We start from the raw sequence: 15,147 nt of genomic DNA on the forward strand, positions 1-15,147 counted from the left end.
AGCTACACTGTATGTATTATATCTGAAGGAAACCGAGTGTGAAATGTATTAGTAGTTTAGTAGAACAAATGGAAGAAAGGAAAGTGTTATAATCTATTAGCATTTTATGGGCTATGCATCACAATTCTGGAAAGAAAAATAGTGCTAGACAACATGGCTGGTTCCTATGTGAGACCTGTGTATCTGTTAGATAGCCCAGGTGTACGGATGAACATAAATTTTGACATAGTGATACAGTGATCTTGTATTTAAGTGTTGCAGCATGCTTTACAACTGCTAACGGATGAGTCTTCACAAAATCCTTATGAYGAAGATTACAGCTCGCATTTAAGGATATTTAGGGTCTGGTCCTGAAGCTGAGYTGGAGGAAGCTTGTGTCTACACGGAGCTGTACTGAGTTCATGCCAGGGTTTTGTGCCAGGACCAGAAGCTACCAGCACAGACTCTGCTTTAGGATTTGGAAACCTGGCTGTGTTAGGAGTTCAAATTTACGTGTAGGCATCCTTACATGAATATAGCAACTTTATTATAGCCACATGTCTTTGATATGGCCATTAGCTTTCAGCAATTTGATTTACCTGGAATTGCGTGACCATGAGAATAATACAAAATTTTCTCCCATTTACCTATTTCCAGCTTGTGTTATTGGGATTGTAACCCCATATATCCAGAGGGCATATAGGCACAACACAAAAGGATTTGCTGTTACTGAAAATTTACAGTAAAGTTATGAATCTCAACCATCAAAAGTGCTTTAGTCTGAATCAGTGAAACTGGCCATCTGGGCAAAATCCTGCAAACAGAAGCCAGACCACACAGGCAAAGGAAATCCTGGCAGCATCCATGACACGGGAAAGATAAACCTTCACCAGAGACCGGGAACTATTTGGAAGCAATCACGGTAGCGAACAACTGGTCACAGGCTGTTAGATCTCACACGCCATATTTACCCTCCAGCTCAGGAGAGAAAGCATCAGAAGTCTATATGCACTTAACTAGGCATTTATATTGGACTCCAGAGATGTAACGTATTAGGTGACTTTCACGTTTAAACTCCCGTTCTCTTTTTCTCATCTTCTTTCCTTCCCAATCACTCCCTTTCTTCTTAAGCCCTTGCCAAAGGGTAGTCCTACTGAACTGGAATGTAAAAGCCACTTCATATGTGCTAACACTTCACTATTCCAAATACGTATTTTCTCTTTTTATATATATATCTGTGTGTGTGTATATGTATATATTTATATATATAAAAGTGTATATAGTCTGCATCAAAAAGTTATATAGAATTTGTGCTCTAAAAAGTTGATGCACAATTAAGCCAACGTGATTACCAGGAACATTGGTAAGTGTTCTTTTTCAAAATTTCAAAAGCTGGAATATAATGATAATTACAGCTGAGAACATAAGGAAAAGAACAGGTACAACTGAGCAATATGAAAGGCAACCCTTGTTATCAGCCACTAATACAATTCCTGTGCAACTCTTCCAGCAGTAGGAACAAGGTGTTTCTCAGTCAGTCCCAAAAGTATCACTCTGGGACTTAGGAAAGTCAAATATCTGGGAAATGATACCACATACACAACTTATCAGCGTTTCCTGTAAAAGCTACATGTTCTTCTTGGAGCTGAATACTATTTTTCTTCTGCAAATAGTACTTCTGATAATGAAAAAACCCTAAGATGTCAATTTGGAGTTGTGGGGTCAACAAACTACCTGCATGCACACAGATTCCCAATCATACTTTCCTCAAGAACTAGAAAAAATTTAAGTCATATTACAACTTACAGGCTCAAATAATCATCCCACCAGGAAACCTCTTACAACTTCAGTGACAGTTTTCAGTCATATGTTTCATTTTGGGACATCTTTAATTCAAAAAAAGGATTACTGGTGACCTTAGCTTAAAGTTTGTAAAAACCTGTTGAAGAAATATAACTTCTTTCTCTTCTAACCTTGAGAATTCAGTATTGCAAAGATAAGGATTTGACAAAAAAGAAGCACAGTCTCTGTATTACAAATATAGATACCACAATTTGTATTTGTTAACAAAAGTATTTTTCATCCCACAGGCATGTTACAGAAAAAAAATTTATAAAACATATCCATACATAGTGACYTGGTCAAATTATTGGTTCATTAGGCGTTCCTAACTTTGGCAAGTTCAAAATTGAGACCCTGCCTCAATACCATTCTTGTTTATTTGAACTCTTGATAACTAAAACCATTTCATATCAGTATTTCCTTAGCTTTTCTTTGTCTTTGTCTTTTTTGGCCTTGGCCTGCTTCAGGTTTCTGCTTCCTTTCTTCGCTAGGTTTTACCCGAGTATATAATTTCATGTTCTACCAGGAGGATATATGGCAGAGTATGTATTTACTAGGATACTTAAAAGGAAAGTGTTACACTGCTAACACCTTAGCGTTTCCTTACCCTCAGAAAAAAGAACAAGCGCAAGCGTTCGCAACTCCCTGCAATGCTGCTGGTGTCAATTAGCAGAGTCTGTTTGTCTTTGGCATGCTTAAAAGAGCTGCTTAAAATATAAATGCGCTTCAAGAGTCAGGCTAGCAAATACTGCAAAGATAAAATAATACATGTGTCCTCTTTCTCCACAAGAAAAGAAGAATGTGTCCGTGAGCCATTTAAAGCAGAGAGCCTCCACAGCTGCAGTTAAATACAAGTGAGTAGCCTGAGTTTTAAACGCAGGTGAACTGGGCTTTGAAATAAGCAGTTTTATGCCTCTTTGTCCCATTACCTAAGAAATGATCTGAGTTCAGTACTTCAGGATCACTCAGCAGCTCAAGCCTGTAAATTTAATCTCTCATATAGCAATAAGGACCTCTGCTGTCATTTGAAGGAGGTCTACTCCAGGTGCTACACCTCATCCAAGGTTATATTTTCAGGAATTTAACAGTGCAGTCCTGCAGCTGTGTTTGCGAAATCCACATCGATTCCTTCCACGTGGTACTAGAAGAAGATCTAGCCAGGGCCGTAAGAGTTTGGGAACACAGAAAACACATTCTTGGTGATATTAGGCAGAACTGTGAATCCATCTACGGGATTCAGAGGGGACAACAGGAAAGCAGCATCCTGGGGAACACCAGGATAAATTCCCGAGTTGTTTGTCCCTGCTGTGGCCATTAGGAACCACCGACTTATTGGAGAGGAACAGACAACATTAGGGCCAGAAAGACTGTAGGGAGAGGCCAGCCCTTCCACTCGGGGCAGCCTCGCCAGGCTCAGGCAGAGAGCAGCAAGTGCCACCTACGAGGTGGCCACCAGCCACATTCGCAGGTGGGCTGCCGGTGCGCTCCTGACTCTGCTCCACCTTCTCTGCAGAGAAAAGTTAAAGGGCAACAACCTCTGGAAGAAACACACTTTATTTCTTTTTACTGGAATAGCATAGATTGTCTGGGAGTGCCTCCTTCCTCCCGCAGAGGTTTCCTGCAAACATCAACAGACTGTGGATCATGCCGGTAATGCTTTCAGCCACCGATGCTCAAAAAACATTTTCTTCTTGACAGTGCTCCCAAAAGCAGTTTTGCTGTGTGTGTCTTAACTGAGCCCCTCTTAGAAGCGCTACCCATTTCTATCCGCAATAAAAAAGAAAAACAGAAGCACACTTTGTGAATCAGGTTCTCTGTGGGCAGAGATCCGCACGGGGCCACAAAAGACGGCAGCATTACTTTGCAGCTACACCATGAGAAGGGCTGGTGCCTCGTGTACATAAAAGTAGAGCGAACTAGAGCTAGGTTTGACAAGCTCAGAAACCCAGGCGTGTCTACCAGAGAGCACCTAAACCAAAATCTTCCTGAGAACAACCCTTTTGATGTATCAACTCAAATCTATGAGGTAATTTTCCTGCACAGGGATTAGCTACTTTTTTTAATTACAGACTTAAATGTTTTCTACGAGGTAGTTTTTATTATTTTAAGTGATTCTACATGGATACTTACATTATTAACAGAAGGGCATACTGGTTTCGATCCGTGAAATCTTTTGGCAGTGACAACTGTAAAGGGAGTTCTTTTAAGAAAAGAGCAAAACATTAAAGGCTGGTAGTTACACAGATGAAAAATAGTAACATTTCAAGAAAGCTTTCGGTTTGTTAAAATAACATTTTGCTAAATTTACCGTAATCCTCAATGTGAAGCATTTTAATTTCTGTCCTGGAATTCTTTTTCTTTAAAACAGCTTCTTTCAACACAGCATTATCTTCTAATATATAAAACTCTGTAGAAAATAGCAAGAAAAAGCAAGTTGAAAGGTTTGGAGAATCATTGCATCAAAGAGAAAACAAGATTCCAAAAAATTTTTTAAAAMGAGACAAATGTGCAGTGATAAATCTGGTAAATGGATTCCTTCTTTACACACATTTTTATAACGCAACTGTTTTGCAATTCAAAAACTGAGCAATCAGCTTAATTCAAAACATACCTCTATTCCATTTTCTGGCTTCAACATGCTTTGTTTTTGCTAAAACACTCGCAGTGAAATTGCTGATGAACAATACAAATACTAGTATCCTTGACAAGCACTAAGAGCAGCTGGTACAGGGAAAGGCTGGTATGCTGGACAACAGCCTGAGCCTCAAGTGGGCACGCTTTCTCAGGCTGCAGGCATGAATACAAAATACAGCCTGACAGGGAGAATTGATTAGAGACACCTGGAAGAGTAAAACAGGCATTCTTCCACCAGCAGATCTGAAGAGCATGGTTTTTTTTCACCCTTTTAGTCATATACTCTCCGTCGGGATTTAGCCAGCACAGCTCTATTTGACCACTACAAGTCCTTTGCCTTCCACATTTCAACAAGGAGCAAGACTTTGCAATTTGGTTTAAAGCCTCAGACAGATTTGAGGCAGTCCTTTTGCATACGAAAAGAAGATTAATTAGTTCTTTTTCCTTTTTCTTTTTTACCTAAATTACCAATCTTGCTTCCAAAATGTAAATTTTTTATTAAACAATATACCCTCCACTTAGGGCCAAAAGGGATAATCTAAGAAGAACRTTTGTTCTGGGCAGTCAACCAAAACGGTATAATTATAGTCTGAGGATGAAATAATTGAAGTAATCCTTAATCATTGTTCTATTAATTGAAGAGGATCATCTAATCTTGCACTGAAACATTATAGATAAATTCTCTCTCTCATTATTTGGTTTCTTGTTGTTGCAGCAAACAACCTCCCTCTATCCTGACTTTCTTTGTTTTGCTTTACGATGCTCTACATAAACTCCTTTTTAAAAGGATTCATTATGAATGGTATTTTAGATACAAATAATTAAGAGCCAAAGTCTACCTTCACAGAACTGAGTAGCTCTACAGAAGTCAATGGATTTACTTTGAGCAATATGTAGCCCTTATTAAGTTGGATAAAATTCCTTCTGCTCAGTATGCTATGGTATTGAGTTTTGCAAATGCTATAAACAGTGAGAAAAAGAAAAAAGAAAAAGGAATTAACACTTGATAGCATGATATTATTACCAGTAGGCTACTGTAACACGCAAGACCAGATCTTCTGTTGTGGTTGAGCAGCGGCTGGTTCAGGACAAGACGAATGCAGATAAGCATAGCTCAGAACTTTGGGATTCTGCAAATAATTCTGGGGACAATCTACTGAACTACATCAGGACAGCCAAGGGTTGATCTAGTGTTTTAGAACAGAAAGATGTCCCCTCTCTTCTAATCCATGACTTCATGCTCTGCTGCTCAAGGATAGTATATGACACAGCACCTCACGCAGCCAGGAAATAGCAACGGATTTGGTGCCCATATAGAGAAAATAATGAGCAAAACTTGAAAGAGTAGAGGTATCAAATACCCTCTTAAAAAGGCTTTATTCATGGATTTGCCATCATTGAAAATGTCAGCGGAGTTGCTCTGATTTGAAAAATGTAAGAGCAGGACTTAGTTCATTGTATGTAGGTCAAATTTGATGATCAGTCCTCCAAGGACTGTACCTTACTTCAGGATAATTGGATTATAACTTTAAAAACATTTCTAAAAATACAGCAGGTGTAACGTAATGGCAGCATAATTTACATAGCAAGTGCAAGGGATGAAGAACAACCTGCCATCTAATTAACTCGAGTGTAAACAGAAGAGAGAAGATATGCATTTAGCATAAAACATATCTGAAAAGCCTCGGAAAGTTTCAGTCATTTGATTAACTTCTTTCCTTATCATTTATGGATAGGGATGTTGCTAAAAGGTAATTAAGAGAACTTTATATACATAAGCCATCTATTTGTTTTCATTTGCTTGTAACTGTCTTTCCCCTCCTCCATGCTCTCCAAAACAATCAAGGACCATGATAAAAAGTACCTATTAATAAGAAATACTCACTTCCAGTATTACTTGTACTGTGCACACTAACAACCGGAACCCCTGGCCCTGTTTGAGAAGAGAAAAAAATACAGGAAGTGTAGGGTTGTAAATACTCGATATTTCAACAAATAACAAAGAATGAAAACACCAGTAACTAAGTAAGGTCAGATCCTGCAAGCCCCGCATACATGCTTCATTTCAAACACTGAAGTAATTCCACTGATGTCTTTTGGGAAGGACACAGGTAAGATTACAGCACCAACAAAGTGTGAAACCCATACGGCATTTTGCCTGTTCAGCAGGCTATCTAGCCCCCTGTACCCAGAAGAAGGTTTGTTTTTATCTCCTTTTTTTTAGCTACAAGTGAAGAACAAAAAACTTACAGAGGCCCTTAAAGGGCTGTCTAAACTATAGCAGTTTAACATTCCGAAACACTAACTTTAGGTTGACTGGAAAATGAATTACTAACAATATTCACTTATATTTTCTAAGGCAAAGCTTCAGAGGTGTCACAAAATTATCACGTATTTCACTCAATTACCTACTTAAGAAGCTCCTCTGGTACCTCAGCTGTGTAAGAGCAGCAGTATTGTGGTTAAATCTAGGTGTAACGTAACCTAATCTTACTTCACAGTAATGTTAGATCCTGTGTGTTCTACTGTACCACTAAGCAACTGAAAGGACCAGAAATAATTCTCCATCTTAAAAGGTTTTGTGCAAATACGCAAGAGGACATATGACAATGGGGTCACTTCACACACTCAGCATGTTCAGTAGTAGAGTTACATTACTGTTCTGCTCTGAGGACTCCCACTAGTACCAATTTGCAAGAGAAAATGCTTTTTTTCCCCCCAAATATGGAATTTGTGCACAGGAAACTTAGATTTTTTTTCTTGGTAAAACAGTTTGAATTACAGGCGAGCAGCCTGTATTGGGCTGGAAATGCAGATGGAGGGAAGCTGAGGTCCCTGAGACCCCCAGGGCAGAGGAGGGCATGGACCCTCCTGTGAAATTCCAGCTCAGACTCCTTACACAGCCACTCGGGACAAAAAGATTCCTTCCGAGAGCAGTTCAGAGATGTAACTTAATTTAGGGGTTTTGAGTCATCCTGAGGAGGTTGCCTAGTTGTCTCTCTTCATTAATTACGGCACAAGCCTAGGGAAGCTTAAATACCTGAAGTAAATAGCATAAACGTCATTCACAGCCTCTGCTGAAGATTTTCATCAATGTCATTCTCTGCCTGAAGAGAGAATATTGACAGAAATCTTACAGGCAGATTGCCATCAAATCAAAGCTTTCTGCCTTAGCTCTTTAAGAACAGAATTTCTTCAGTGTCTCTTTCTGCCTTTTTTATCACCTCTTTTTGCTTTTTGTGCATTTGCTTTTTTCCTTTGAATTCCCATTTAGGAAAGACAGTTTTTCAGAATGTGACATTTTGCTGGGGGAAGAATTGGCATTTTCCAGGCCAGCTCTATTTACAGTCCTACAAGATGGAGTGATGAAGGCAGATTTAAAAAGGGAGATTAAAGTAGACTAAAAAGCCAGTCAAAAAGGAGGAAGACAGGCTTGTGTTAAAGGCATCATCTTAGAACTCAGCAGAACTGAGTACGCACCTTGGACCTGCCATTGACCTGTAACTCACTAACACAAATCCACATCTTATYTCCTCCTGTATAAAACGGGGAAAACAATTACTCCCTTTCTGAAGGATCTTGTTTGAATGGAGAGGAAAAAGAAAAAGCCACAGGCAGTGTGGAAAGTAAGTAAAAGGGAAGCTTGCCAAGACGGAGAGGTTGTCAAACCTGTCCTCCTTCTACCAAGCTAGAAATTAACTCCTTGCTCAGAAGAGTCTCTGGAGACCTTCCGGAGATGGATACAACTGGTATAATGAGACAGATCTCCTGTCTGAGGGTAACTAAGGAGAAAAAGTTATCCTAATAAAGGTGCTCATGAGTAAACAGGCAGTGGAAAAACTGAACCTTGCATAGATCGGACTAGTCCAGCATCCTCCAAGGATTTTCTGGGACAACTGGTTTTCGTTACAACCCAGTCAGGCTCATTTACTGTTGGAAAACAAGTGCGCATGTACATACATGTGGCATCATCTGTCTCCTCAAGGCAGTTTACCTTGTACTCGTGCAAGCACCTCCAAGCAGAAGAGGTTTAATGATGCTCTGTGGTGATGTCTCTGCCAACTTAAAGATACTGTGACAGATCCTCACCAACATGGGCATTTTGCAGTGCTGCAGCAGTACAGTGGGGCCACACTGCTGCCGTAATCGTCAACTCCAGCTGACACAAGAGAAGAGCTATGAATAACCCCAAGTTGACAACCATATATTAATGTTAGAGGTATGAAAAAGTTTATGATGGTGTTTTATCATCTCCATCCACCACCGCCAATTTAGGCTAATCTGGCTGCAATTTAGTAAAGTGTAAATTTAATCCTGGGAGACTGCTCTACAGACTAATCAGCCTCAAACAGAGAACTGGCATCTCCAAAATCACTGCAAGTCAGGAATTTCTGAACGACTTCATGTGTAAGCTCTTATTGACATCCACATTTTCGTATCAGAGGTACAAATTAAAAAATACAAATTGAATATACTTTGCTAAAAAAGTAAGAGCTATACTTGGGGGCCCTGGCACAGTGCTGATTCAGTACAAAAAGCTCCTCCTGACTTACAAGCACTCCTTCTTGCAGCAGTCTGAGATTTCCCCCGTAGAGACCATGTCAGGCACAAGGGAGAACTGCTTAAATCACGAGGAGCTCATTACTGGTGCAGCCTTTGCTCAGATAAGGGCCTCAGGATTAGCTCCATAACTTGTGCTGCAGGTTTAACCATGTGTAAACCATGCAGTTGCTATATTTATTTTTTCTAATCACCTAGGTATTATACGTGCACTTCCACAAAAGAGCCCTTATTTTAGCCAATACATATTCATAGTTTATTTGTTTGAATAGATTCAACTCTCAAGCAGGCAGATGTTTTCTTTGTGTGTAAAAAATGTACAGTTGCAAAAAAAAAATAGGAAAAATGTATGCAAACAGAGTGTGCTATTCACATGTATTTCAAATGACTTGTGTTCTATTATTTTCAATCTGACGCTGGTTGGGAAAAAATACTGGGAGAATGCTGTCTCTAAAATATTGCAAGTTTCAAGGTCAGTAGGTCTAGCCATACACTTTATCATTGATTGTCTCATGCTTTTCTGAACTTGTTTTTATCATCTTATTTATTTATCAGTGTTTATTTCCTGGATGTATATTATAAAATTCTCAAGGCAGGCTGGGAATTTTCTGTTTCTACACACCAGCCTGCTTAGGGGGCACTGAGCCCAACTGCTGCCAGTTGGCTAAATGCTATTTATGACAATTCTACTGATAAACAGGATCTGTCTATGTGGATTAAACCATACATGATTTTTGAGATATATATATATGTGTGTGTGTATGTGTATGTGTGTGTACGCATACACATATATGTCTAGACACACAAACAGACACAGTGTTATGGAAAGCAGGCCCTCATTTCTTTAACTAGATATGATTGCCCAAGATCAGTCCCAACACAAAATACATTGAAGTTGATTATTCCACTCACTATTGTTGTGAACCACAGTACCATCACTATAAAATTCCACATTTATTTTGCAAAGGATTTTTATCCAGGGTGAATTTAAAAGTCAATGTTCTTTACTAGGACTCAATGGCCAGGATTGGAGCAGCTTTCTGCTTTTACTTGTTTATTTAGCTTTTATGCAGAACATCTTTACTTACAGTCTTGCAATAAGCTCTGTAGAGAACTTCTGAGTAATCCACTACTGAGCTAAATGTTAGGCTCTAGCCTAATGCACTTCTTGGGAATACATTAATTCAGGAAGCACACATACTACTAATACAATACAAGCTGTACATCTGACTTACCTTTACAGTGCAGTAAAAAATGCCTATTCATGGGGCTAAACTTTGCACTGAAGTATGTGCACTGGTCTTTCAAGAAGCTGCATGAGAGACACTGGCGATTCAGTGATCCCACTGTTGATACACTGGGGGAAAAGTTCATCAGAAATATCAGGTTTCCATTGGAATAAAATACAACACGTCAGGAATTAGCTCATCAGAGAGTGGCAGAATTTGTTCCAGTGCCTAATCTTGCCAAAATATCACTGTCCTATTTTGTGTCTGATGCAAGCTTTTTTTTTTGGATGACTCAATGCACTACTGTCCTGTAAACTGGGCAATATGGATAGATGCCAAACCTGCCTAAAGCAGGACCAGGGTTCCAATAGCTAACAGTGCCCTAGAGTAACAAATATTAGTAGGGCACCATGAGAAGAAAAACTTCACTAATCTCAGATTTTAACTTCAGATTTAAGCACTAAGGGTTTTGTAAGGAGGAGGCACTTTTCCCATGCATCTTAAATCTATGAATAGGCTCCAGAAATGAGTTGCATCTAAATATTTTCACTGGTCTTAAAAATACAGGCTTACTACAGGCTTGCATTTAGATTTGTTTTTTATACTCTTATAAAAGGCTAGTAAAGACATAAGTGGTAAAAACACTTTGTTTTGAAATGTTTTCCATTCATTTTTTAAAAATGTCAAATATCATCAACATTTTTAGTTTCAGAAAACTGAAATTCTTTCTTTCTTACAGTTACAGTGCACTCATTTTTATACAATACAAATGATTACCAGCACCCAAAGCAGCAATTAAGCTCATAGAATATCATCTTAGCATTTATAGCTTGGGATGAAGATGCTGTTAACACAGCCGTATGTACCTCTTACCTATGTAGCTGTCTTCCTCTTGGGGATTCTTCAGTGCTTAAAAAATAACTGCACCCAAAAGACAAAGAAAGTTAAACTCAGTTTGGAAAACTGCCTGACCAAGGTGGCATTTACAGCAGTGAAAAATGTCATAAATTACATTTACTGAATTAAGAATTCCCAAGTATACACAAAGATCAAATACGTATACTTAAACCTAAAGTTCAAGGCTAAAATTTAGACCTAGTGTACAGAGTAGCTACTTCAGAGGCTACATGATTTCATATTAAAACAGCGATAAACATAGTGCTTCATGGTTTCTGTTTAGCTCTTGCAATGCCTAGGAGCTCTCGACAGTGACCAGGACTCCGTCAAGCGTTGTACTGACAAATACACAACAGAAAGCTTCTCTGTCATTTCCAGAATTCGCAATATAAATCCAAGGGGTGGAACAAGGTCACAAGGAAATCATGTTGTGAAGTGCAACAGGCCTTGTGAAACATGAAAGCCTTTCTGAGCTGCAGACTGACTTTTTCTTCTATCTAGTGATAGAAACTAGCACACTAGTCAGTGTTGAACTGGCAAGATATGTGGGTGGAAAGTGGCTTAGCAGAGCTACTGCAAGAATATCACAGCAAGTCCCTGGTGGGTCCCAGATGAGATCCTCACAAAGTTTCTGCAGGAGAGGCGTAAGGAGGGTGAGGAAGTCCTCTCAGGCGGCTGAGACAAGTCTCAGTCTACAAGCTCTCTGCAGGCTGAGGAATATCCAGACGTTTTTTCATCTGCTCCTTCAAGAAGTATCAGGACAGTCTCTTCAGATACATTTCAAAACCCATGGAAGAACTGGCCAGAAAGGGCATCCCGTCGGCTCTGCTGCCAGTAACACTGGGGACAACAGGCACTGTTCCAGGCTCATAAAGGTCCTTGCTGAAATATCATTTACTTCAAAGCAAATCAGAATTCAGCACATTTATTTTTTGCTTTGTGCAGACATACGTGAAGACTAACCAAAATCCACTGATGTTAGCTGGAGCCTTCAGATAGATGTTTTGTGTCGGTTCTTTACTGCTCCAGGAGTCACCAGGTACGTGGCGCATCTCCTTCCCATTTTGGAAGCATTGCAGCTCTGGGCTGGGCTTTAAGAAGCTTTCTCTCTCGCTGAGTGATCCGGACGAAACTCAAGGGTTCTGAGATGCCTCTATATATCATCATTTGAACTTATATGTTTGAATCAGATCCCCAAACAAGGTCCAGAGAGCTCCTGCAGTTACCAAGCAAACTTGAAAGCTGAAGCCTTTGGGGTTTTATCAAGTCTAATAATTTAACAGGACTTCTTTTCTGGAATCCAGGAAAAGGCCAACGAAATGTTGTTGCTGCTGCATTTTGTGATTTCTTTTATTTAAAAAACAATTCAGTCAACTGTACACTCCTTTTGCCTCCACATAAAAATGCATGCAGTAATACACTGGCAGATAAATTGTCTTACAAATGCATTTTATGTGTTCTGAGTATAGAATTTATGGTAATGTTCAAAAATGAAAGAAATATTGTTCCTTAATTTTAGATACACTATTTCTGGTTAAATGGATTCCACATTAGTAATTCAGATATTTTTCTAAACAGACGAAGAGAATACTGCTTACATCTTTTGGGTATTTTCATCATACGCCAGGATTTTGATAACTTCCCAGTTTCCCGAGGTTAGGTGTCTCACACTGTTTTGTTCACTTTTAGCCTGGGGAGAAAYGGAAAATATTTAACTTTCATCTTAGTTCTTACATTTTTCTTTGCCTAACAGGATCGTCTGCGCATGTCATTACTGATTGCAGCTTTTTAATCTTTAATGTACAACGTAATGTCTTTAAATCACAAAACCCATGTTTTGAAAGGCCTGAACTTCCAGTGTCCTTTCCCTCTCAAATACAAACTTTTCAAAGATATTAAATCATCTGTTTCCACCACAATTTTTCTTTCAATCGCTGATATGCAAACAAACAGAAGTCCTATGTTTCAAGCTAAGGATCTTGTCACCACATACATTTTGTTTCCCATAGTGCTTTTTTTTCCTTTCCTTACAGCAGTGGCATGGCAGGGAACCTGACTGGGAGCCCTGCAATCAAAACGCTGCACCRGAACGTGTTCGCTGAGCTTTCACATCTCGTGTGTTTGCACCAAGCCAAGATTCCCGCGAGGAGGCTGCGCGGACAGAGGCCACGAGAGCACCCGCAGCAAAGGCAGGCAAATCTCTGCAAGGAATGCGCCACGCAAACTCTGCCGCAGAAGTTTAGGGGATCTAAAYCCTGGTTAAGCCTCTGCTCCAAAACGCACTCTGGAGGGACCTCTCTCCCTCCAGGGGCTATAAGGAGAGTCTAGGACTCCCATTTTTGGCAACTGAACTGAACAAGTGGGGAAGTGTGAGCACCCCTTGCTCCCTCTCATAAAYGGTTTCCATCCCAGTGAGAGTCTAGGAAAATAACTGCTTACAAGGGGAAGTACAAATCCTCTCCTGAGCAAGGTGCTGGTACTTTTCTCAGCCAGTGCACCAGGAACTGAATCAGGAAAGTGCAGGACTTAATGTGTATCTAACTTGAGGCAACATCAGACTCTGGCTGCAAGCTGCAGCAGTTTTCTTATCAGAAACAGACAGGTTAAAAATAATGAAACCCAAATACTGGGAAGCTCATTTGCGAGTGCTTGCTAATGCAAAACGTAAAATTTTTGCTTAGGCTGCTGAAGATTAAAACTCCAACCCTCACTGTAACATAGCATGAACAGACTTGAACGGTTTGCTGTATTAGGGCTACAACGCTTGGCTGGGCTGTCAAAATTCCTGGGTTTTCAAATTCAAGACAAACCTTTGCGAAGAAAAGAGGTGACACTTCAGCTTATATTCCAGCTTTTGCCACATTGCTGATTAGGTGGGTGAAACCGAACAGTTATAAAGGAAGGTCAGGTGGAAGATCTGATGGTGCCCTTCTGGCCTTTAAGCCCTGTGAATCAGGAACATCCGTCCACATCTAACTACAATGGGGATGGAGCTGTGGGCCTACAAAAAGGGTTGTAAATGCACGTGACTCTTTTTTTAATCTATTTCTGAACCGTGCCCTCGTACCCTGTACACTCTGAGCTCCACATCAACAGCAGCAATGACCAGAAAGCAGAAAGTGGTAATGGGGATCTAACAGACGTGTCTGGTAATGGCGAGATCCATGAGGAAAGAGTGATCCAGTAGCCCTGTAATAGGTCTGGCAAGCACCAGCTGAAATCAGGACACTGTGCTAGACGCTGTAGGGACGTTTACTAAACTCAGTTCCCTTGTTCAGGAAGGTTCTGATATTCAGTGACATCTCAAGGAATGATTAAAATACAAATTAGTAATTTATTAGAAGTGACTATTTCCTCTCTGGAGATAGAGAAGAGCTGTGACTATTGAAAGGGATATTTAAATATTGAGATCACAGAGTCYAACAAGACGCAGCAATAAAAAGCCCAGCCAAGCGTTAATAAACATGGTTATTTTTCAAGGTTACAGCCATAATACATAATTTATGAACTTGCAGGAAGTTCTTGCCTTGATCCATTAAAGTTACTTTATAATTCTTATTTTGTGGTTGGAAAAAAGAGACTTTTTGGAGTTGCAAAACCCTAAGTAAGAATTTTCTAGACACATAGCACATGATTCAATCCCATTTTGAGATTAATTTCTTTTAAATATTTCAAAAGTTACTAAAAGCATTTGAAAACAGCAAGACACACATCTAGCTCTTAAATTCAGACACTAAATAATCTATGATAGACTTTTATCTTTTTACACAGTAAACTTCCCCCCCCAATTTAATTAGATGCTTCTGCTAACCTGCTTTGATTATATCATTGACACATGATTTTCTAAAACACAGTCCAAGAAATGCAGTCCAAGAAAGACTATCATTTGTCACTACTTGTGCTGAAGATTGACAAGTAAAGCCCAGTGATTAACTGAATCTGAAGTGAGCCATTAAAATTTACTTCCATGACACTCTGCGTCCACGTATGGTCAATATAACGCTTT

The 15,147-nt window shown here is 39.6% G+C and overlaps 1 protein-coding gene across 3 annotated transcripts in view; it reads right to left on the reverse strand.

The window, feature by feature from the left end:
* Nucleotides 1-15,147, reverse strand: part of DPP10 (dipeptidyl peptidase like 10) — a 227,879-nt gene that overhangs the window by 16,291 nt on the left and 196,441 nt on the right. For all 3 annotated transcript variants that reach the window (XM_026089010.1, XM_026089009.1, XM_026089011.1), the window contains 6 exons: nt 12,740-12,831; nt 11,118-11,165; nt 10,251-10,372; nt 6,341-6,388; nt 4,130-4,228; nt 3,952-4,021 (listed from right to left, as the gene is read on the reverse strand). In XM_026089010.1, the coding sequence (XP_025944795.1) occupies nt 3,952-4,021; nt 4,130-4,228; nt 6,341-6,388; nt 10,251-10,372; nt 11,118-11,165; nt 12,740-12,831 (479 nt within the window). The remainder of the gene's footprint in view (nt 1-3,951; nt 4,022-4,129; nt 4,229-6,340; nt 6,389-10,250; nt 10,373-11,117; nt 11,166-12,739; nt 12,832-15,147) is intronic.

The sequence above is a fragment of the Apteryx rowi genome, unplaced genomic scaffold, assembly GCF_003343035.1.
Source record: "Apteryx rowi isolate R43461 unplaced genomic scaffold, aptRow1 scaffold_8, whole genome shotgun sequence".
Lineage (NCBI taxonomy): Eukaryota > Metazoa > Chordata > Aves > Apterygiformes > Apterygidae > Apteryx > Apteryx rowi.